The sequence below is a fragment of the Corvus hawaiiensis genome, chromosome 26 (assembly GCF_020740725.1).
Source record: "Corvus hawaiiensis isolate bCorHaw1 chromosome 26, bCorHaw1.pri.cur, whole genome shotgun sequence".
Classification (NCBI taxonomy): domain Eukaryota; kingdom Metazoa; phylum Chordata; class Aves; order Passeriformes; family Corvidae; genus Corvus; species Corvus hawaiiensis.
The window spans coordinates 45,725,850-45,750,013 of record NC_063238.1 but is presented as its reverse complement, the minus strand read 5'-3'; the positions used below and the strand labels follow the sequence as shown (position 1 = coordinate 45,750,013).

At 60.7% G+C, this 24,164-nt stretch overlaps 1 protein-coding gene across 1 annotated transcript in view; it reads right to left on the bottom strand.

Annotated features, from left to right (window-relative positions):
* Nucleotides 1-19,730, bottom strand: part of EPPK1 (epiplakin 1) — a 33,276-nt gene extending 13,546 nt beyond the window's left edge. Inside the window, exons 1-2 of the mRNA XM_048329229.1 lie at nt 19,663-19,730; nt 1,972-14,702 (exon numbers count right to left, since the gene is read on the bottom strand). Coding sequence (XP_048185186.1) covers nt 1,972-14,667 — 12,696 coding nt within the window. The 5' untranslated portion in view covers nt 14,668-14,702; nt 19,663-19,730. The remainder of the gene's footprint in view (nt 1-1,971; nt 14,703-19,662) is intronic.
* Nucleotides 19,731-24,164: the final 4,434 nt, after the last annotated feature.

Here is a 24,164-nt window from a genome sequence, read left to right as displayed (position 1 = left end):
GCTGTGCAGCCCTGGCACAGCTGCCCTGGGCAGTGGTGGAGTTCCCATCCCTAGAAGTGTTCAATAAATGTGTGGATTTGACACGTGGGGACCTGGGTTAGAAGTGGCCTTGGTTGTGCTGGGGGAGCAGTTGGATTCCATGGTCTCACAGGGCTTTCCCAGCCCAAATAATTCCATGGCTGTAAGGACTGGGAAGGAAGGTGGGGAGGGAGGCAGGGGAGGAGGGAGTGTGGCACGGAGGACAAGGTCCACAGGCTCAGTGTTTAATATCCTGGAGGCCTCAGCCCAGCACCTGCCGGTCCCCGGCCCAGGTCTGGGTGCTGCCAGAGCCCAGGGTGGCTTGTGCCCTGTCCTTGGGAGTGTCCCAAATCATGGCACAGTGCAGCAGCCGCAGGGACACCGCGCTGGCACCGACACAGTCGGATGTCACAGCAGCAGCACAGACACAGCCCAGTGACCCGACAGCGGCTGCTCCTGCTCACCTCCATGGAAAGGAGAATTGAGTTTCCAGGATGAGAAGACTCCCGGGAGACATTGTTGTGGCTTTTCAGTAACTAAAGGAGGCTGTAAGAGAGCTGGAGAGGGACCTGGGACAAAGGCCTGGAGTGACAGGACAAGGGGGGATGGCTTCAAATTGGAAGAAAGTAGGTTTAGATGGGATGTTGGAAGGAATTCTTCCCTGTGAGGGTGGGGAGGCCCTGGCAGAGGCTGCCCAGAGAAGCTGTGGCTGCCCCATCCCTGGAAGCCATCCCCAGGTTGGATGGAGCTTGTAGCAATCTGGGATAGTGGAAGGTGTCCCTGCCCATGGCAGGGTGTGGGACGAGAAGGTCCCTTCCCACCCAAACCATTCCATGATTCTGTGACTTCTCTCCCATTAATTTGTCCCATCACTTTCTGAGCCTGTGCAATTCTTCGGGCTCCACAGCAGGTTACGGTGAGGAGTCCCACAGCTCCTCTACACTTGTTCCCAGGTATCAGCTGTACAAGCTCTGGCCAAAAGTCAATTTTCTAGGACATTACCGTTAATTAAGGCAAACAGCCCAAGGCAGCACATTTAAGGAGGGTAAGTTTCCTTCTATTAAACAGCAATAGAATTATTCATCCCTGAACTCCATGGAAGAGTGGCTCGGGGCTGTTCCTCTCCTGGAGCACGGAATGTGGGCTGAGTCAGCTCAGGACACAGGAGGACAGAAGGAGCAGGAGGGAATGGAGGCTCCACTGTGGGTGGACAGACTGGAAGCACAGCACAGCCACGTACACTCTCAGCTCCTGTGAGGACCCATCCCCACAGAGGCTTCATGGAGGGAGGGAAAGCACAGCAAGAGACCAAACCACTCTGGGCTGAGGCTGTTTGTACTCCAGACACCCCCAGAAAAGCAGGGCAGGCTGAGGCATGGAGAGGAAACAGAGATGATGTGTCCCACACCAGTGACACCCGACGCAAGCCTGGCATCCTGCCCATGTGGAAATCTGCTCTCCAGGCAAAACTCAGGCTTGAAAACCTGCAACCCAAATATCGTCCTGCAAAGCTTCTGGGGAAAATAGCTGGCATATGCAAGAAAACAGAGGAAGAGAATAAAAATACCACTCACAGCACCACCCATACGGAACAAAGATATGCACTTAAACTTGTGTGAGGAAAATGAGGATGACACACTTCACCAAAATGACCTGAGATAACCCAGACTGGCTCCTCTGTTCCTGAAAGGCGACCAAAGGAAAAGGCACAATGCACTGCAACAACACTGCTCGAGGGAAGCACTTCAAAGCAGCACCTGATGTAGATGGCTGGTGGTAAAAGAAAGAGATCACGGAGGAAATTCCCTCACTGAGATCATAGACGGTAAAAAAACACTTTGAAAAAGAAAGACAAAGACCAGTAGCAAAAGAATTATTCACAAAAGCAACATTCTTGTGCAAGGCAAAAACAAGGAAAAAACTCAAAAGGTTTTACAATTATTTTCTAAAAATATTAAGGAAATAAAGGCCCGTGTCCGGGTCAGGCACGCAGCGCCGCAGCAGCTGCAGGTACGTCAGGTTCTCGTGGGTGTTGGGGTCGAAGAAGCCCTTGGTGTCGTCGCCGGGGTCGGACAGGATCTGGCTCATCTCCTGGTCAAAGAAGCCACGCTTGTAGGCCACCTCCACGGGCAGGCGGTGGCTGTGCACGGGGTCGATGATGCCGCCGGTGGCGATCTGGGCCTCGAGCAGGCGGATGCCGTGATCCCTGACGATCAGCTCCTTCTTCATGGCCTGGAACAGGGAGATTTTGTCGCCCGTATAGGGGTCAGAGTAGCCCGTCACGGCCCGCTCGGCCGACAGCAGCTTCTCGTGCAGCTCGCTGCCCACCAGCCCGGAGGACACAGCCTCGTCCACAGAGAGCTTCTGGTTCTTGACTGGGTCGACCAGGAAGCCGGTGGCCGCCTGCGCCTCCAGCAGCACCAGCGCCGTGCCCTGCCTCAGGATGCCCTTCCACATGGCCTGGTAGATGCTCATCTTCTCCATCTTGCCAGGCTCGGCCTTGGAGGGCACCAGCACGCCGGCGATGACGCCCGTGCCGTCCAGGTAGCGCTTGACCGAGGTCATTTGCATCACCTCCTGCACCGTCTTGGCGCCCTGCACCAGGTCGGCCAGCGTGTCCGTGTCGATGATGCCCGAGTCCAGCAGGTCCGAGGCGCTCACCTGCCTCCTGAGGCCTGTGAATTTCACGCTGCTGCTGCGCTGCGTCGCCTCCTCCACGAGGAGGGTGAGGAGCGTGGCCAGCTCGGCCAGCGCCAGGCTCCCGGCCCGCAACTGCCCCAGCAGCTCCCGACGCTTTGCCTCCAACACAAACTTGGAGAAGAGGAGCTCCCACAGGGACACCTTCCTGCCGTGGAAGCCGCCTGCCGACACCTCGACGGTGTAAGACTTGAGGGATCGCTCCAGCTCCTGCTCTTGCTGTCGCTCCTGGTCCCGCTCTTGCTCCCGCTTCTGTTCCAATTCCTTCTGGGAGTTTGCGGCACTGCCGTTCTGGATGGGTACTGGCAGAACCTCTCTCTCTGCGGACTTGGGGGCCACGTTGGCACTGTGGCCCTGGGCCTCAGCCCTGGTGATGATGGCCGTGAGGAGGTCGATCATCTCTGCAATGGTGACCGTCCCCGCCTTGTACCGGCGCAGGAGGTCCTGGCGCTGGTGGTCAGGGACGTAGCGGGAGAAGAGGAGCTCCCAGACGCTGACGCTCTGGCCCTGGAAGAGCCCCACCGCCAGGGTGGTGCGGGCGGCCTGCAGGGCTTTGCGGGCATCCTCGGTCAGCTGGTAGAGCACGGAGCCCTTGTCCATCAGCTGCAGCATGAGCAGCCCCGTGTCCGGGTCAGGCACGCAGCGCCGCAGCAGCTGCAGGTACGTCAGGTTCTCGTGGGTGTTGGGGTCGAAGAAGCCCTTGGTGTCGTCGCCGGGGTCGGACAGGATCTGGCTCATCTCCTGGTCAAAGAAGCCACGCTTGTAGGCCACCTCCACGGGCAGGCGGTGGCTGTGCACGGGGTCGATGATGCCGCCGGTGGCGATCTGGGCCTCGAGCAGGCGGATGCCGTGATCCCTGACGATCAGCTCCTTCTTCATGGCCTGGAACAGGGAGATTTTGTCGCCCGTATAGGGGTCAGAGTAGCCCGTCACGGCCCGCTCGGCCGACAGCAGCTTCTCGTGCAGCTCGCTGCCCACCAGCCCGGAGGACACAGCCTCGTCCACAGAGAGCTTCTGGTTCTTGACTGGGTCGACCAGGAAGCCGGTGGCCGCCTGCGCCTCCAGCAGCACCAGCGCCGTGCCCTGCCTCAGGATGCCCTTCCACATGGCCTGGTAGATGCTCATCTTCTCCATCTTGCCAGGCTCGGCCTTGGAGGGCACCAGCACGCCGGCGATGACGCCCGTGCCGTCCAGGTAGCGCTTGACCGAGGTCATTTGCGTCACCTCCTGCACCGTCTTGGCGCCCTGCACCAGGTCGGCCAGCGTGTCCGTGTCGATGATGCCCGAGTCCAGCAGGTCCGAGGCGCTCACCTGCCTCCTGAGGCCTGTGAATTTCACGCTGCTGCTGCGCTGCGTCGCCTCCTCCACGAGGAGGGTGAGGAGCGTGGCCAGCTCGGCCAGCGCCAGGCTCCCGGCCCGCAACTGCCCCAGCAGCTCCCGACGCTTTGCCTCCAACACAAACTTGGAGAAGAGGAGCTCCCACAGGGACACCTTCCTGCCGTGGAAGCCGCCTGCCGACACCTCGACGGTGTAAGACTTGAGGGATCGCTCCAGCTCCTGCTCTTGCTGTCGCTCCTGGTCCCGCTCTTGCTCCCGCTTCTGTTCCAATTCCTTCTGGGAGTTTGCGGCACTGCCGTTCTGGATGGGTACTGGCAGAACCTCTCTCTCTGCGGACTTGGGGGCCACGTTGGCACTGTGGCCCTGGGCCTCAGCCCTGGTGATGATGGCCGTGAGGAGGTCGATCATCTCTGCAATGGTGACCGTCCCCGCCTTGTACCGGCGCAGGAGGTCCTGGCGCTGGTGGTCAGGGACGTAGCGGGAGAAGAGGAGCTCCCAGACGCTGACGCTCTGGCCCTGGAAGAGCCCCACCGCCAGGGTGGTGCGGGCGGCCTGCAGGGCTTTGCGGGCATCCTCGGTCAGCTGGTAGAGCACGGAACCCTTGTCCATCAGCTGCAGCATGAGCAGCCCCGTGTCCAGGTCAGGCACGCAGCGCCGCAGCAGCTGCAGGTACGTCAGGTTCTCGTGGGTGTTGGGGTCGAAGAAGCCCTTGGTGTCGTCGCCGGGGTCGGACAGGATCTGGCTCATCTCCTGGTCAAAGAAGCCACGCTTGTAGGCCACCTCCACGGGCAGGCGGTGGCTGTGCACGGGGTCGATGATGCCGCCGGTGGCGATCTGGGCCTCGAGCAGGCGGATGCCGTGATCCCTGACGATCAGCTCCTTCTTCATGGCCTGGAACAGGGAGATTTTGTCGCCCGTATAGGGGTCAGAGTAGCCCGTCACGGCCCGCTCGGCCGACAGCAGCTTCTCGTGCAGCTCGCTGCCCACCAGCCCGGAGGACACAGCCTCGTCCACAGAGAGCTTCTGGTTCTTGACTGGGTCGACCAGGAAGCCGGTGGCCGCCTGCGCCTCCAGCAGCACCAGCGCCGTGCCCTGCCTCAGGATGCCCTTCCACATGGCCTGGTAGATGCTCATCTTCTCCATCTTGCCAGGCTCGGCCTTGGAGGGCACCAGCACGCCGGCGATGACGCCCGTGCCGTCCAGGTAGCGCTTGACCGAGGTCATTTGCGTCACCTCCTGCACCGTCTTGGCGCCCTGCACCAGGTCGGCCAGCGTGTCCGTGTCGATGATGCCCGAGTCCAGCAGGTCCGAGGCGCTCACCTGCCTCCTGAGGCCTGTGAATTTCACGCTGCTGCTGCGCTGCGTCGCCTCCTCCACGAGGAGGGTGAGGAGCGTGGCCAGCTCGGCCAGCGCCAGGCTCCCGGCCCGCAACTGCCCCAGCAGCTCCCGACGCTTTGCCTCCAACACAAACTTGGAGAAGAGGAGCTCCCACAGGGACACCTTCCTGCCGTGGAAGCCGCCTGCCGACACCTCGACGGTGTAAGACTTGAGGGATCGCTCCAGCTCCTGCTCTTGCTGTCGCTCCTGGTCCCGCTCTTGCTCCCGCTTCTGTTCCAATTCCTTCTGGGAGTTTGCGGCACTGCCGTTCTGGATGGGTTCTGGCAGAACCTCTCTCTCTGCGGACTTGGGGGCCACATTGGCACTGTGGCCCTGGGCCTCAGCCCTGGTGATGATGGCCGTGAGGAGGTCGATCATCTCTGCAATGGTGACCGTCCCCGCCTTGTACCGGCGCAGGAGGTCCTGGCGCTGGTGGTCAGGGACGTAGCGGGAGAAGAGGAGCTCCCAGACGCTGACGCTCTGGCCCTGGAAGAGCCCCACCGCCAGGGTGGTGCGGGCGGCCTGCAGGGCTTTGCGGGCATCCTCGGTCAGCTGGTAGAGCACGGAGCCCTTGTCCATCAGCTGCAGCATGAGCAGCCCCGTGTCCGGGTCAGGCACGCAGCGCCGCAGCAGCTGCAGGTACGTCAGGTTCTCGTGGGTGTTGGGGTCGAAGAAGCCCTTGGTGTCGTCGCCGGGGTCGGACAGGATCTGGCTCATCTCCTGGTCAAAGAAGCCACGCTTGTAGGCCACCTCCACGGGCAGGCGGTGGCTGTGCACGGGGTCGATGATGCCGCCGGTGGCGATCTGGGCCTCGAGCAGGCGGATGCCGTGATCCCTGACGATCAGCTCCTTCTTCATGGCCTGGAACAGGGAGATTTTGTCGCCCGTATAGGGGTCAGAGTAGCCCGTCACGGCCCGCTCGGCCGACAGCAGCTTCTCGTGCAGCTCGCTGCCCACCAGCCCGGAGGACACAGCCTCGTCCACAGAGAGCTTCTGGTTCTTGACTGGGTCGACCAGGAAGCCGGTGGCCGCCTGCGCCTCCAGCAGCACCAGCGCCGTGCCCTGCCTCAGGATGCCCTTCCACATGGCCTGGTAGATGCTCATCTTCTCCATCTTGCCAGGCTCGGCCTTGGAGGGCACCAGCACGCCGGCGATGACGCCCGTGCCGTCCAGGTAGCGCTTGACCGAGGTCATTTGCGTCACCTCCTGCACCGTCTTGGCGCCCTGCACCAGGTCGGCCAGCGTGTCCGTGTCGATGATGCCCGAGTCCAGCAGGTCCGAGGCGCTCACCTGCCTCCTGAGGCCTGTGAATTTCACGCTGCTGCTGCGCTGCGTCGCCTCCTCCACGAGGAGGGTGAGGAGCGTGGCCAGCTCGGCCAGCGCCAGGCTCCCGGCCCGCAACTGCCCCAGCAGCTCCCGACGCTTTGCCTCCAACACAAACTTGGAGAAGAGGAGCTCCCACAGGGACACCTTCCTGCCGTGGAAGCCGCCTGCCGACACCTCGACGGTGTAAGACTTGAGGGATCGCTCCAGCTCCTGCTCTTGCTGTCGCTCCTGGTCCCGCTCTTGCTCCCGCTTCTGTTCCAATTCCTTCTGGGAGTTTGCGGCACTGCCGTTCTGGATGGGTTCTGGCAGAACCTCTCTCTCTGCGGACTTGGGGGCCACGTTGGCACTGTGGCCCTGGGCCTCAGCCCTGGTGATGATGGCCGTGAGGAGGTCGATCATCTCTGCAATGGTGACCGTCCCCGCCTTGTACCGGCGCAGGAGGTCCTGGCGCTGGTGGTCAGGGACGTAGCGGGAGAAGAGGAGCTCCCAGACGCTGACGCTCTGGCCCTGGAAGAGCCCCACCGCCAGGGTGGTGCGGGCGGCCTGCAGGGCTTTGCGGGCATCCTCGGTCAGCTGGTAGAGCACGGAGCCCTTGTCCATCAGCTGCAGCATGAGCAGCCCCGTGTCCGGGTCAGGCACGCAGCGCCGCAGCAGCTGCAGGTACGTCAGGTTCTCGTGGGTGTTGGGGTCGAAGAAGCCCTTGGTGTCGTCGCCGGGGTCGGACAGGATCTGGCTCATCTCCTGGTCAAAGTAGCCACGCTTGTAGGCCACCTCCACGGGCAGGCGGTGGCTGTGCACGGGGTCGATGATGCCGCCGGTGGCGATCTGGGCCTCGAGCAGGCGGATGCCGTGATCCCTGACGATCAGCTCCTGCTTCATGGCCTGGAACAGGGACATCTTTTGTCCCGTGTAGGGATGGGTGTAGCCTGTCACAGCTCTCTCGGCACTGATAAGTTTGTTTTGTAGTTCACTGCCCACCAGCCCGGAGGACACAGCCTCGTCCACAGAGAGCTTCTGGTTCTTGACTGGGTCGACCAGGAAGCCGGTGGCCGCCTGCGCCTCCAGCAGCACCAGCGCCGTGCCCTGCCTCAGGATGCCCTTCCACATGGCCTGGTAGATGCTCATCTTCTCCATCTTGCCAGGCTCGGCCTTGGAGGGCACCAGCACGCCGGCAATGCTTCCAGTTCCCTCAAGGTATCTCCTTACACTATCTATTTGTGCTATTTTTTGTGCCGTCTCTTTTCCTTCCTGGAGTTTTTCCATTGTTTCCTCTGTAATTATCTGTGCACTGAGCAGTTCTGATGCTGTAATTTGCTGTCGGATTCCCTGGAACCAGACATCACTTCTGTCCTCTTCTTTTTCTCTAATGATCTTTAGTATTGTCTCAATGAGTCCTTGCACAATATGTTGGGATTCCACTTTGTATTTTTTCACCAGTTCTTTTCTTTTCTCCTCTGTGATGTACTCAGAGCAGAGAAGTTCCCACAGCGATAACACTTGTCCCTTGTATTTTCCCACAGGCACTTGGACCTTTGTACACAACAGGGCATTTTTCGTTTGCTCATCAATGTAGAAATAGTCGCCTTCCTTTTCCAGGACCTGCAGCAGGTACAAGCCGCTCTCCCCGTCTTTGGCACACCTCTGCAGGAGCTGGCTGTAACTGATCTTCTCATGAGTGTTTGGATCTATAAAGCCTTTGCTACCATGATCTGGATCTGAAAGCAGGAGGAACGTGTCCTCATCCAGGTGTCCACGTTTGCAAGCCACCTCCATGGGCAGGCGGTGGCTATGCCTGGGGTCAATGATGCCACCAGTGGCAAGCTGGGCCTCAAGCAGGCGGATGCCACGATCCCTGGCTATTATCTTCTGTCTCACAGCCTGGAAGAGAGATATTTTATTTCCTGTTTGAGGATCTGTGTATCCTGTCACAGCTTTCTCTGCCGACAGTAGCTGCTCGCGCAGCTCGCTGCCCACTAGCCCGGACGAGACGGCCTCATCCACAGAGAGCTTCTGGTTGTTCCGGGGGTCAATGAGGAAGCCGGTGGCCACCTGTGCCTCCAGCAGCCCCAGTGCGCATTGCTCTGTGAGGAGGCCCTTCTTTAGCGCCTGGTAGATGCTCATGTTCTCTTTCCTCAATGGGAGGAGAACCCCAGCGATGCACCCAGTGCCGTCCAGGTACCTTTGGATGGTGTCCCTCTTTGTGAGGCTGGCAAGTGTGAGACTCCCATCCTGCAGCTGATCCAGAGTTTTCTTGTCAATTATCTCAGAGTTGAACAATTCTGATACCGACACCTCCCCCCGCAGTCCTTTGACCTTGAGGGCTTCTCCTTTTCGCTCTGTGTCCTCAATGATTTTAAAGATGAGGGATATCAGGTCTTCCAGCATTAGGGTTTTGCTTTTGTACTGCATCACCAAGTCTTTCCTTTTCTGCTCTGAGATGTAGTGAGAGCAGAGGACTTCCCAGACAGAAACTGTTTGGTCCTTAAATTTTCCAACTTTCACTTGAAAGAGCTTTGAGCGCAAAGCCTGTTTTGTGGACTCATCAATGTAAAAGTACTTTCCTCTCTCTTTTACAACTTGCAGCATGTACAACCCAGTCTCTGGGTCTTGGACACATCTCTCCAGGAGCTGCATATATGTCAGGTTCTCATGGGTGTTGGGGTCAAAGAAGCCCTTGGTGTCATCACTGGGGTCAGAGAGGATCTGATTCATCTCCTGGTTGAAGTAGCCACGCTTGTAGGCCACCTCCACAGGGACACGGTGGCTGTGCACGGGGTCGATGATGCCACCGGTGGCAATCTGGGCCTCGAGCAGGCGGATGCCGTGGCTCTTCACAATCAGCCCTTGGTTCATGGCTTCAAACAGGGACATTGGGGCTTTGGTGTAGGGGTCAGTGTAGCCCGTCACAGCTCTCTCTGCACAGAGCAGCTTTTCAAAAATCTCCCCTCCGATCAGACCCACCTCTAATGCTTCCTCCACTGAAAACTTCTTGTTTTTCTCGGGGTCGATGATGTAGCCGGTGGCTGCCTGCGCCTCCAGCAGCACCAGGGCGGTCCCTGGCCTCAGGATGCCCTTCCACATGGCCTGGTAGATGCTCATCTTCTCATTGCTTGGCTGTATAAGGACCCCTGCTATGAAATTACTGCCCTCCAGGTACCTGCGGACAGACTCCATTTCAGTGACTTCTTTGACTGTTTTCTTCCCCTGGTTGAGCTCATCGAGGGTTTTTTTGTCTATCAGCTGGGACTGGAAGAGGTCACTGGCGGACACTCTTTTCCGCAGGCCCTTGAAAGCAAATTTCTTGCCTTGTGCCTCAGTCTCTTGGATGATTGTGGTGATGATCGTTGTGATTTCTTGTAGCACTTCAGTCTTCTCATCTTTGTACTTTTGCACCAGCTCTCTTCTCTTGCTGTCTGAGAAGTATTCAGAGTTGAGGAGGTCCCAGACAGACACGGTCTGTCCTTTGAACCGCCCCACGTTGACACAAACAGTCACAGATTTCAGCACCTTCATGGTCTGTTCATCCACACAGAACATTGCGTTTTCTGACAGAGGGAGGAGCCACAGACCCGACTCAGCTTCACAAATGCACCGGTCCTTCAGCTGCTGGTAGGTCACGTTCTCCTTGGTGTTTGGGTCAAAAAATATCTTGGTGCTGTCATCCAGCTGAGAGAGGGTTTGGTTCAGGTCCTCGTCATAGAAGCCGTACCTGCAGGCAGCCTGGAGCGGCAGGTGGAGGTGGTGGATGGGATCAACAACCCCTCCCGTGGCCAGCTGGGCCTCCAGCAAGGGCACAGCCTCTGCCAGGGGGATGAGCTCTTTCCTGAGTGCTTGGCACAGGGAGATGGAGCTCCCGGTGTAGGGGTCTGTGTAGCCTGTCACAGCTCTCTCAGCCAGAAGGAGTTTCTCGCTAAGCTCTTCTCCAACAACAGCCGCTCTCACGGCGTCCCTCACGTTGAGCCTCCGGTTTGTTGCAGGGTCAGTCAGGTATCCTGTGGCTGCCTGAGCCTCAAGCAGCCTCAGAGCAACCCCAGGGAGGAGGAGATTGTTTTTCATGGCATCATAGAAGCTCATCTTCTGTTTGGATGCCTCTATGAAGACCCCAGCAATGCTGCCTGTGCCCTGCAAGTACCTCTTTACACTCTCCATTGCAGCCACTTCTTCGGGAGTTCTTACACCCTGAGCCAGTTCTTCAAACGTCCTCTCAGAAATGATGCCCGCGTCCAGCAGCCAGACCACAGGGACACTGCCCCTCAGGCCTTCCAGGGAGATCTGGGTCTTGGCTTTCATCTCCATCTCCCCCACCAGTCTGAGCACAAGAGCGACCAGCTGCTCCAGCGACAGCTCCTCTGACCGAAACTTCTCCATGAAGTTGCTCCTCTGTTCCTCGGTGAAATACCCTGAGTGCACGAGCTGCCAGAGGGAGACTCCTTTTTCCTTCACCATGGTTTCCTTGAAAATCCGTTGGATTTGCTCATCAGTGTAGGCAGGAGCAGCTGTCTGTGCCAGAGGCAGCAAGTGGAAGCCGGAGACATCGTCCTTCTGGCAGCGCTGGATGAGCTCAGCATAGGTCACGCTCTCTTTGCTGTCTGGGAGGCAGAAGGCTCTGTGGTCATCACTAGGCTTGGAAAGGGCCTTGCTTGTGTCCTCATCCAGGCACCCTCGCTGCTGGGCTGACTTGAGGGGGATGTAGTGGCCACACGTTGGGTCAATGATGCCTCCTGTGGCCATCTGCACCTCCATGAGCTGCATGGCCTGCTTGTCCGCGATCAGGCCCTTTTTCATCGCCTGGAAAAGGGGGATCTTCTTGCCTGTGAAAGGGTCTTTATAGCCTGTCACGGCCCCTTCCGCGTGCTGCAGCTTCTCGTGGACATCTGGCCCAATGACGCCCTCCCTCACAGCCTCATCCACACGGAGCTTCTGGTTGCTCACAGGGTCAATGATGAAGCCCGTGGCAGCCTGGGCCTCCAGCAGGGGCAGGGCTACTCCTGGCACCACGATGTTCTGCTTCATGGCCTCATAAATGCTCATTCTCTGGTTGGATGGCTGGAGCACAATCCCCCCAATGCTGCCCGAGCCATAGAGGTACTTCCTGACAGAGTCCATGTGCAGCACTTGTTCTGGGGTGATGGATCCCTCCAGCACCTGCTCAAACAGGGCCCTGTCAATTATACCAGTTTCCATCAGGTGATAAGCGCTCACATTGCCTCTCATGGCCGGGAACTTGATGGAGGCCCATTTCTTCATTTCCTCCTCCAACATGAGTCGGATTTGCTCCAGGCTGAGCTTCCTCAGTTGGAAGTGGTTGAAAATCTCCCGGCGCCTCCCCTCACTGAAGTACTCGGAGTTCAGCAGGTCCCACACAGAGACCTTCTCCCCCTTTAAGCGCCCAAACCTGACGGGCAGCCAGGAGCTCCTGAACAGCTGCCTGGTGGCCTCGTCAATGAACTGCCGCTTCCTGCTGTTCAGAGGGAGGAGGCAGAGCCCGGTGGAGGGCTCAGTGATGCATTTCTCCTTCAGCTGCAGGTACGTCAGGTTCTCGTGGGTGTTGGGGTCGAAGAAGCCCTTGGTGTCATCGCTGGGGTCGGAGAGGATTAAATTCATCTTCTTGTCGAAGTAGCCACGCTTGTAGGCCACCTCTACAGGGATGCGGTGGCTGTTCACGGGGTCGATGATGCCGCCGGTGGCGATCTGGGCCTCAAGCAGGCGGATGCCGTGATCCCTTACGATCAGCTCCTTCTGCATGGCCTGGAACAGGGAGATCTTACCCCCTGAGTAAGGATCTCTGTAGCCAGTGACAGATTTCTCCGCAGCCAGCAGCTTGTCGTAAACGTCCGGGCCAATGACGTTTGCTCGTAAAGCCTCCTCCACAGAATACCTCTTGTTGGCAGCTGGGTCAATGACAAACCCCGTGGCAGCCTGTGCCTCCAGGAGAATCAGAGACGTTCCCGGCCTTAGAAGTCCCTTCTGCTTTGCCTGGTAGATGCTGATCTTCTCCTGGGAGTCGGGGAGCAGCAGCCCACCGATGCTTCCCGTGCCCTGCAGGTACTTCCTGACAGTGTCCATGCTGACGACTTCTTTGGCCGATGTTTCTCCCTCCTTGAGTTTCTTAAACAAGTCTTTGTTGATAATTTCCGAGCTCAGGAGCTGGTCAGCCGTCACCTGGTCCCTCAGGCCCTTGAAGGTGACATTAGCAGCCTTTTCCTCAATGGCAGCTCTGAGGGCCTCTCCCAGTCCTTGCAGGGAGAGCATTCCTGCCAGGAACTGCTGAGCGAGCACAGCTCTTTGCTCACCCTGAATGTAGTCGGAGAAGAGCAGTTTCCAGAGAGACACCGACTTGCCCTTGAATTTCCCTGCAGCAATGGGTACCTCTGTGTTTTCCAGAGCCGTCTGGGTCCTGTGGTCAAAGAAGGTGAGTGTTCCCTGGGATCCTTCACGGCCGTCCCCACTGAGCGGCAGCAGCAGGAGCCCTGTGCTGGGATTGGTGACGCAGCGCTGGAGCAGCTCCGTGTAGCTCAGCTTCTCCTCGGAGCCAGGGTTGAAGAACCCCTTCACGTCGTCAGGAGGGCTGGAGAGGAGCTGTCTGGTGGCCTCGTCCAGATACCCCCACTCGCAGGCTGTCTCCATGGGGACACGAAGGTGCCTGCCCGGAGCAATCACACCCCCCGTGGCCACCTGAGCCTCCAGAAGGCACAGGCCATGATCCCTGGGAACAAAGCCCTTCCTGATGGCTTGGAACAGAGAGAGCATTTCCCCGGTGGAGGGGTCTCTGTATCCAGTGATGGTTTTCTCAGCCGAAGACAGTTTCTCATAAAGCTCTGGGCCAATGAGACCAACCCTGACAGCCTCATCCACGAAGTAGCTTTTGTTCTTTAGGGGGTCTGTCAGGCTGCCAGTGGAGGCCTGGACTTGCAGGAGCATGAGAGCGGCACCAGGCACAAGGAGATGCTCCCTCAGTGCCTGGTAAAGGCTTTTCTGCTCCCCAGAAGGCAAGACAACACCAGCCACGCTCCTTGTCCCACGCAGGAAGTGCTGAACAATGTCATTCTCTGCCACCTCCTGGGCAGAGATCCTTCCCTCCTCAAGGCCTCGGAACACATCAGGGCTGATGATGCCAGAGTCCATCAGGTCCCTGCTGCTCACCCTCCCTCCCAGCCCTGGGAATGTGATTTGCAGTGGCAAGAGGAGGAAGCCTGAGGCCGGATCCACAACACACCTCTTCCTAAGCTCCGAGTAAGAGACCTTCTCCATAGTGCTGGGGTCAAGGAACCCTTTGCTGTCCTCATTGCTGGGGTCAGAAATGAGCTGGCTCATCTCTTCATCCAAATATCCCCTCTCATAGGCCACGTCTGCCGGGAGCCGGCTGCCGGTGGCCGGGTCGATGACGCCTCCGGTTGCCATCTGGGCCTGGAGCAGGCGAATGCCCTGCTCCCTCCCCACCAGCTCCTTCTGGATCGCCTGGTAGAGGGGGATTTTCTCTTCTGTGTAGGGGTCCACAAAGCCAGTAGCAGCTCTGTCTGCCGAGAGCAGCCTCTCCTTTAGCTCCAGCCCCACCAGCCCCATCCGCACAGCTTCTGCCACGGGGACACGGCAGTTCCCCACCGGGTCGGAGATGGAGCCCGTGGCTGCCTGGGCCTCAAGGAGGCAGAGGGCTGAATCCAGGCTCAGTAGATGCTCTCTAGTGGCCTCATAAAAGCTCATTATCCTCTTTGAAGCCTCCACGTACACGCCTGCAATGCTGCCAGCTGTCTCCGAGGGTTCCCTGGGCGCATCCGGACCCGCCACATCCCTGCCAGCTGCTTTTTGCTGTTTGCACGACATCACGTCCTGGCACAAGTGGTTTGTCCCTGGCATGTCTTCCCCAGGAGAGCTGGGAACAGCGTGGCCATTCACTGCTGGCTTGCTCTCCATCCTCCTGCTGCACGCCTTCCACAGCGCTCAGGACTCTGGAGAGAGAGGGGAGAGTGGGAAAGCTCAGTGAGAAATCAACTTCTTTATGCTTTGCGTGTTAAATACAGGGAAGTCAGAAACTTAAATATTCTCAGGCAGGAGGAAGTGACAGCCAAAGGCTGAGCATGTCTAAACCTGATGTGCCATCCTGAGGGATCTGGCCAAACTCAAGGAGTCGCTGGATGAGAAGCTCCACATGCCCTGTCCACGTGCACTGGGACTCCCAAACCCCCTGTGCCCTGGGCTGACCCCCCAGCGTGGGCAGCAGGGAAGGGGGGAATTCTGCCGCTCTGCCCTGCTCAGGTGAGGCCCCACCTGCAGAGCTGCCCCAGCCCTGGAGAACAACAGCAGAAGAACTTGGAGCTGCTGGAGAGAGTCCAAAGGAGGCCACAGAGATGTTCCCAGGGCTGGAGCCCCTCTGCTCTGGAGCCAGGCTGGGAGAGCTGGGGGTGCTCACCTGGAGAAGGGAAGGCTCCAGGGAGAGCTCAGAGCCCCTTCCAGGGCCTAAAGGGGCTCCAGGAGAGCTGGAGAGGGACTTGGGGACAAGGACATGGAGGGTCAGGCAAGGCCAAATGGCTCTCCACTGCCAGAGAACAGGGTTAGGTGGATATTGGGAAGAAATCCTTCCCTGTGAGGCTGGGGAGACCCTGGCACCGGTTTCCCAGAAAAGCTATGGCTGCCCCATCCCTGGAAATTTTCCAGGGCAGGTTGGACGGGGCTTGGAGCAACCTGGGATAGTGGAAGGTGTCCCTGCCCATGTCACAGGGTGGGACCAGATGGGCTTTAAGGTCCCTCTCCGCCCAAACCATTCCATGATTCTGTGATTCTAGGGTTGCTGCCATGCAGGTCCGTGTGCTCCCATCACGGGTGCCACATGAGCCTCCCTCTCCTTCCACTGTGCCCCACTTCTCACCCTGTGCAAGCAATGCAAGGAAGGCAGAGGCTCCATCTCAGTGAGCAGTGGCCACCAGGCAAAGAGCCCCCACGGCTACCTTAGGGTGAGACTACACCTAATCCAAACCTGCCCTCCTGCTTGCAGAGCTGCGGGATGTGCTTGACTGAAACAGTTCATGTCTCAAGCACTGAGATAAAGTTTTGCTCATAAAACTGAATAAAGGAGCCGTCGAAGCCCACCCCTCCCTAAAGAATGCCTGGCTGGAACTTTGGACTGAAAATCAGACTGCTGAGATTAGATAAGGGAACCCATTCTTCAGGGGAGAAGTAAACAAGTAAACAAGGAAAAGAATGCGAGCCTAACCCAGCAGCCGTGCTAAGAATCATCTCTGGCTTGCTTTGGGGTGGGGGAGGCTGTAGCCCACAGACTCATTTGCTGGGAGCAGGTTTGCACAGATCTGCCCCCCAGCCGAGGTGGGGGGAGGAAGTTTCGCTGTGTGGTAACCTCTGCTCAGGGGCAGTGAACCCATCCTCCCTCACTCAAACCGGCCTGGCTGTGGAGCCCCCAGCCCCGGGGAGGCCACACCCACGGTACAGTCAAGTGAGGAGCACCGGAGGCAGTGCCTTAATCCATCAAAGACCCCCCGAAGTGCCGCCCAGAGCCAGTCCTGAGGCCTTGCACCACAGGGCTGCGCGTGATACGACAAACCCGGAGTCTGTTGTAAGAGACAGCAGCAAATCCTGCCCCCACACCCAGGGAGATGCCTGGGGTTTCCTACCTGGCCTGAGCTATATTAACCCATCGGATTCTTTGCTTTTTGGGGGGACCTTCACCACCGAGAAGACCAGCTGGAGAGGATCAACAGAACATCGCTGGGACCCACAGAGTGGTGATATTTTCTTTATTCTGTCTCTGTCACTCTATTTCTGTCTCCACGCCCTACTTTCTATTTCTCTTTCTATCTCTCTCATGTTTACTATCAAATAAAACCCATGCTATTGACTTTGGCATATGATCTCGTTTGCACCTTAATTCGGGCAGAGGCATTCCTGATAACTTTAATAACTGGATCCTGACAGCTTGGATCTGCCACAGCCGCGGCACTGGGCCATGAACACCGGGAGGTTGGAAGGTGCTTGTGGTCAAGCACGGGTGTGCCGAGCTCTGGGAGCTGCGGTCAGCCACCGCCTCCGGGCTGTGGCCGCGGCACACGGCGGCAGAGGAGCCTCTCTGCCCGCAGACTCCACAGCGTCTGTGCCAGCACCCTTCAGGAGGCCGTCCTGCAGCAGGGGCTTGGAGCAGGTTTGAGGAGCGAGGGGGCAGCTCCGATGGCTCATTCCCTCGTGAACGCCGTCCCCCAGGGCAGAGCCCCAGCTCCGGTGCCGAGCGGGGTCTGTCAGGGCCGGACGAAGTGCTGTGGAGGACCAAGGAGACGCGCCTGCCCAAGCTCCTGCAGCCCAGCACGGGGGTCACGGTGCTGCCCACCGGCATCTCTGGACCCGGCTGCAAGGACACAGCCCGGGCAGGGCTGCCTCGAGGTATTCACCACACAGAGCCCCAGGAAGAGCTGGTGCCACACTGACCTTCCCGCAGAGGTCACATCGAGTGGGGACACTGTGGAGCAGCTCTGTCTCATTGCCTGGAGTTCACAGACCCAGGTCCTCCCCGGCTTCACCCGTGTAAACAAGTGCGTGGAGCAAAGAGCACCATGACGGTGCCGGCGAGTGCTGTGCCCGGGCCCTGCCCACCCCAGGAGCAGCCTCTCCAACGGGGTTCCGTGCGCCCGGCTTCATCCCCATATGTCCCTCCAGCTCATTCCGTGCCCCGCGGCCACGCCAGCACCTTTTCCTTACTCTTGCTCCTCTGTCCTAGCCGTGCTCTGGGCTCGCTGCCCGGCCCAGGGAAAGGTCTCAACAGGAGCCGGCTCCCTCCACCCGGTGATGTCAGTGCGGCTCGGATCTGCCCAGGCAATGCTGTTTGTGTTTGCAAGGATCAGGATTGCGCCCGGCTCCGGCGCCAAGAGGTGGGGACGGGCGGGAGGCCCCGGGGCTGCGCCTGCCTCCGGGAAGGACTGGGAGAGGGGAGGAGGACTCGGGGGTCTCTGCCTGGGGGGAAGGGGGGTCCTGGGGGGGAGGGCAAGGGGTCCGGCTGCTGGCTGAGAGCCGGGGCAGTTGCTCGGTCCTGCGCCGTGGGCTGGCAGCGAGGGGCTTCTCCGCCTCACAGGGCTGTCCCTGCTGTCCCACGGGCTCACACCGGCTGCCCACGCCCACGCGGGCCGGTGATGGGCATCCCTGTGCCATGCGCATGCAAAACACCTGCGGGGCTGGCAGCACCTCCCAGCACCTCTGCCCGCCCCACTCCTGGGGCCGGGAAAGCTGTTTCTGGTCTTGCAGCCCTTTCCTGGCAAGAGGTGCCGGGCTGGATGGCACCGGCTGTGCTGCACGTGGAAGGAGCTGGGCTCAGCCCAGCCGTGACGTGGGCACAGCAGCGGTGGCAGCGCTGGTGTGGCCCCGGTGTGGCCCCGGTGTCTGGAGAGCCCCAGGCAGGTCCCTGCATGTCCCAGAGCTGAGACGGCCGCGGACACCAGCACCGGTGTGGTTCCAGTATCCGGACAGCCCCAGGCAGGTCCCCACATGTTCCCGGAGCCAAACTGGCCACTGGCCCCGCAGTGCAGATGGAATGTTGGCATTACCACCCAGAACTGTGGCAGCTTGCAAGCCTGGAGGTCTAGGGAATCAAAGGGCCGAGGTGTTGCCCTCTGCCCCTCCCCGGGCAGGGGGAGGCGGAGGGGGAGCGGCAGGGGAAGGGCTCCGCTCCCTTTCGTCAGAAGGCATCAGCCCCATCGGAAACTTTGAGTAACCGACTTTGCCGACGAAGGCAGGGAGATTCCTGGCAGAGGTGTTGGCACCTGCCACCCTGCCCGGGGCCACGGTCTCTCCCCGACGCGGGCAGCACTCCCTGGCAGCCGCAACCACTGCTCCGTGGCTTTCACTCCCGGCTGCGTCAGGGAAGTCGCTGGCACCAGTATGAGCCGCGGCCTCCGCGCACCCACCGCCACCCGCGGGAGTCCCCTTGCAAGGCCCTTCCTTGCACACTCGGCGGTGCCGCTGCCCCACGTCCCGCGGGACAATCCGCACGTCTGCACCCTCAGGGAGCACCCGGAGACCGGCACCGGCTGGGGAGGGAGAGGCTGCCGGGGGCCCTGGGGAGGGACCGGGAGAAGGGACAGGTTTTACTGGCAGAGTGGGGGACATGGTGTCGGGAGAGGGTGGCGGAGGAGTTGTCTGCTGGGGCAGGGACTGCAGAGCGCTGGGAGAGGCTGGGGCTGGGGGTGGGAGCTTGGCGGGGCCGGGGAGAGTCTGCAGGGTGGTGTCTCGTGGGACAGGCTGAGGCCGGCAGTGTTTCGGGGGAGGGAGAGCAGCAGGGAAGTTTTCTGGGGCAGTGGCGGAGGGTGATGGGAACAGGGAGGGAGCTGGGCCGCGCTTTGGGGGGCCCTGCTCTGAGCGGGCTGGGGGCAGCTCAGCACCCCTTCCCGGGCAGTGCTGCGGGGTCCGCAGCGCCGGGGTCCTGCCCGGTGCCCGAATGCGGCTGCTGTAGCATGAAGTCGCACCCTGTCCATAGGGACGACCCCACCGCACCGTGGACCCGCCTCACCGGCTACTGTGGGAGGCTGCTGCCAGTCCACCGCCTGCCCTGCCCCACTACCTGCCCCTTCCTCAGCACCCACCGAGCCCACCTGCGTCGTCGGAGCCTCGAGGCATCACGGGCTTTTCCCGGGAGCCCGTCTTGCCCGGGCAGCCATCACCTCCTGTCCTGCTCCTGGGAAGTGCCGGGGTCAGGGACCGCCATCCTCCCCCTGTGCCGCAGGACGGCTGGCAGTGCCCAGGGTGCCACAGCCCCGTGCGGCTGCTGCCCTACGCCCACGGTCCCACCCCGGCACCGGCAGTGCTGCTGCATTCCTCCCATACCGGGGATCGAGGGAGCGCTTCTATCCCCTGCAGCCCCCGGCACGGGGGACCCGTGGTGCCCAGCCAGGGTCCGCTCCGCCCGAGCTCTCCTACCTGTGCACGGCGGTCACACAACGGGCTCCTCTGGCAGGTGCCCGGAGTTCCACTGCTGCTTCCTGGCCGGGACCAGAGCACGTTTAAAACCTGGCCCTTCCCCGCCCCTGGGGATGACACAGCAGCCCAGCCCTCGCAGAAACTCTCGGGCCAGCCCTCCCCACAGCTCCCTCTGGGAGCTGGGGTCCCTCCTTGCAGGGGTTCACTGGTCCCAAAAGGGCTGAGGTGCAGAAGGTGGCCCTGTTCCGGTGGGCTGTGCCCTCCACAGAGGAGGTGAGAGTGAAGAGCAGAGACCTTCCTCCCCAGGGTCAGCACTGCCTTCATCCCCAGCAGCTCCTCATCCTTCTCTCCATCACCCCCCCAAACCCCCCCCACTGCCAGCAGTGCCCCTGTGCCTCGTTGAATTGGCCAGGCTGCACCTGCAGGGCTGACAGACCCCCAGTGTAGGCCTAAACCCAGCACCACGGCAGCTGGGGTAGAGGAGGGATCCTTCCCTGCTCCCCCCAGTCTTGCCCACACCCCTGGATGTGCATGAAGCCTGAATTGCCCAAAACATGCCCAAACCATCCTGTTGCTGCTTGAGTCACCCAAACACCCCTGCCCTGCCTCTGTTACCAGCTCCACACCCTCTCTCCAGACCCTGCAGCCAGCTCCACATCCTGCTCCTGCTCCCCTCTGAGCACCCTGAGCCCTCTCCCCAGTGCCACAGGTACTTGGTGGGCCCTGTGAGAGCAGCGGGTACCACACAGGGCAAAGAGGCCTTTGGGGCCACTGGGGCAGGGGGGTCATGCCACAGCCTCTTCCAGTCCCACCCTGCAGGGCGAGGTGCTGCGGGAGGGATGCAGCACTTGGGCAAGATGTTTATGGTGTGTGGGAGTGTGTTATCTGGAGAGGTGCCGGTATCCAGGCACGGGGCTGGCTGGGCGAGCCCACGATGCCGCACGATGCGGTCCAGTGGGCACGGAGCCCTGGTGCCCGCTGTGGGTGCAGCCAGTCCTGGCAGTGGTGGTGCACTCCAGGTGGAGGGGCATTCCCATTGGAATGGCACTGCCAAACACCTGGGCAGGGTGGCCCCTGTGTGCCCCCTGCTTCGGCAGTGCCAAGCTGGTGGTTCAGGAGGGCGAAGGAACCCGGGCAGGGTCACCTGGAGCACCCAGAGCTGCCAAATCAAGAGAGGCACTGGCTGGCACAATGCCCTGGACTTGTGGGGTGATGTCTGAACAGGGGCAGCACCAGCAGGGCCGATGAGAGCGGCAGGGACTGCGTCCTTCCTGGCGGGGCCGGTGGCTGCCACCGTGCTCATCCCTGCTCCTATGGGCCATGGAGGGGCAGCTGTGTCCCAGAAACTGGCACAAGTTTCTGACGGCTGCCCAGGCGTTGGCGGAGGTGCTGCTCATGAGAGGTGCTGAGGAGCTTTAATCCATCGGCAAACAGCGCTTAAGTGTTCACTGCCACCACAGAGGGCTCGGCACGGGCACCACGGAACTTCTGCTGCCGAGGCGCTGAGCTGCTCATCTCCAGCAGGGCGGGGACCAGCGGAGCCTCTCTGCAGCTGCCCTGCGGCCCTGTGACCCATGCTGGGCGTCCAGCCAGCCCCGGGGCTGCAGCGGGACCAGGCATGGACATGGTGGCCAGTGACCGGCGAGATGGGCACGGCTGATGGGGGCATGGCCTCTCTGCCGGGCTGAAGGGACAGGCAGAAGGAGACCTCAGGTGCCTATTGGGGCAGCACAGCTTTGCACACAGGACCCAGTGCACTGTGCTGGGCCATACTGGGTTGTGCTGGGCCATACTGGGCCATGCTGAGCCCTGCAACACTCCCCCAGCCAGTGCAGGGTGACTGTTGTTGCCCGTGGCGGCGGGAAAGGGCTGTGGTGTTAATGAGCCGTAATGAGCAGCTGCGATGTGGGCAAATCCAACCAAAGCACGCACAGCTTCATCAAAGCTCCTCGGCTGCCGACAAGGACGAGGAGCGACCAGCCTGGGCACCTCTCCCCTGCCTGCGGGCAGCCACGGCTCCCGGAGCCTCGGTGACACCCCTGCCATGCCAGCCAAGCTGTGGGGCCACAGGGACAATGGCTGTGGGGAGGGGGGAGCCCAGAGGCGCTGGGATGTGGTCACTCTGTGTTGGAGGAGTTGTCCTACAGTGGAAACCCCCCGTGCTGGGTTGGTGGCCAACTGAGCCGGGTGTCACAGGTGCGCTGGCAGAGTTGCCATGCCCAGCTGCCAGCAGGGGCTGTGGGGAAGGCGCTGGGTCTGAGCAGGAGTGGCGGGAGCTTGGGCGGAGCTGGCAGAGCCAGTGAGGGGTCCCAGCAGCAGCCACTCCACCCACCACAAACTGCTGCCACTGGCCGAGCTCCCATACGCAGGGACATCCCATCCAATGCCCCCAGCGCAGCCCCTGGTGCTCGCTGCATCACCAGGCAGCACGAGTCCCCTGTGCCATGTCTGTGTGTCCCAGCTGCTGTCAGCCCAGGCTCACGGACAGCCCAAGGACCAGCAGCAAAGTGCACAGGCCCCAGCTCTGGGGGGGGTCAGTGTGCTGCTGGTGGCACCGGCGGAGTGGCGGTGGCAGCACAAGGAGGATGGGCCGGCTTGGGTGTGAGTCGCCACACTCCCCATCCCTCGGGGCAGATGCTGGGGAAGGGCAGAGGCAGAGCAGGAGCGCAGCCGTCACTGGGGCTGGGGTCAGACGCTGAGCTCAGCACCGGGAGGTGCCCGCTGGGGCTTCGATGCCCAGCACTGGTGCCCACAACCTCACGTACAAGTGAGCTCAGATGCTCACACACATTTGCCGTGCAAGTGGCTCCACACACTCACACGCATGTGCTTGGACACAAGCTGGCCCCAGCTGAGATCAGAGATGGTGTTGATGCCAAGCCACACAGCCCTGGGGCCTCCAGCCCTGCCAGCCTCCATTGCCAACACGCCATTGCCTCCAGCTCCGCCACCGTCCCGGCCCTGTGCCTGGATAGTGGTTTCCATAGGGCAGGATGGGGCCTGGAGGGCTCCAGCCTGTAGCTCTCATTCCTTCCCTAGCCACACTAGCCCAAGGCACCGGGCAAAGGCTTCACCCAGGATGTGGGTGGGTGCAAGCTGCAGGCAGGAGAGCCCGATGCCTGCGGGTGGGAGATGGAGCAGCCTGGGACACAGCTGTGCTGAGGGCAGGAAAGCCAGGAGCAGAGTGGCACAAGCTGGGCGGTGCCTCGGGGCTGGGGGAGCTGCCCTGGCACCGGTTCTCTTCACACCCCAGAGAGAGGATCGGAGGTGTCTGGGGGGACACACCTGAGTGCTCTCCCCTTTGCCAGTCCCCTGCCCTGGGGCACGGCCACTCATCCCCAAGGTGGACCCAGGCTCTGTTGGGTGGGATGAAATGAGTGGCTCCAGCCAGGTCTGGGCTGGCTGCGTGGGGTGTGTGGAACGGGATGTCAGGCAGGCCATGTTCCCCTGCCAGGGTTCCCACAGCCAGGGTGAGTGCTGGGGTGGCTGGGCAACAGGGCAGCACCTGCCTCTGGTTCCCTGCAGTGGGGTCAGCCAGCTCTGGGACAGCTGCTTCAACCCATGAGCGGGGCTGTGGGACTCGGGGGCTCACAGCTGAGCACCCAACCATGGTGGTCCCACCTGGGGCCGAGTGTCCAGCCCCACTCCCCACTGCTACCTCCTGCTCACCTGCTGCCCTGGCAATGTGATCCCTCAAACTCAGCATATGCTGCAGACGCCAACCACGGAGAGCCACGGAGGCTCTCCCAGTGCATCCCTGCTCCCCACCTCCTCTCCCTGAGGATGGTGAAGTTTCAGTGGGTGCAGTTCCCGTGTCCCCATTTCTGCGCTCCGCGTGGGTGTGTCTGTCCATTGTATCAGTGCCAGCCTTGCTGCACCCCCAGGGGCTGCACTGCAGCAAAAACACAAAACAGTTTGGTGTGGGCCCAGCCACCGCATGCCTGTCGTCTTTGCTTCCCAAGCCAGCGCCGTTGCCTGGGGCTCAGGATGCGGCTGACACAAGCCGCAGTGCCGGTGATGCCGGTGGTGCCAGGCACATTGTCCCAGCTGGGAGGGGTGGATGAGATTTCCATAGGCATTGGAATGTGCAACGCAACTTGTACTGGTGGTTCCAGCCTGCGCCGGCAGCGCTGCAGGATTGTCCCGGGATGTGCTGGCAGATGTGCCACGGAGAGCCACAGGCTCAGCCCTGCTCTTGGGGGACTGCGGCAGTGCCGGGCAAGGGGTCCTGACCTGTGCCAGGGCATTCATGGGGCTCCTCTGTGCGTGGCCAGAGATGTGCCCGGCACAGGCACAATTCCAGTCCTGGACCCTTTGGCTCTGTGTTTATTCAGAAGAAAATGAGTGGACAGAGGGTTTTAGGGTGAAACAGTGCAAAAAAGGGACTGGAAGCCATGAGGACATGGCCTGGTGACCAAAGGGACCGAGATTGGGAGGGAGCAGCCAAGTAGTGCTGATGGGGGACCAAAGGGAACAGCCACAGCCCTCGTGCATGGGGTCTG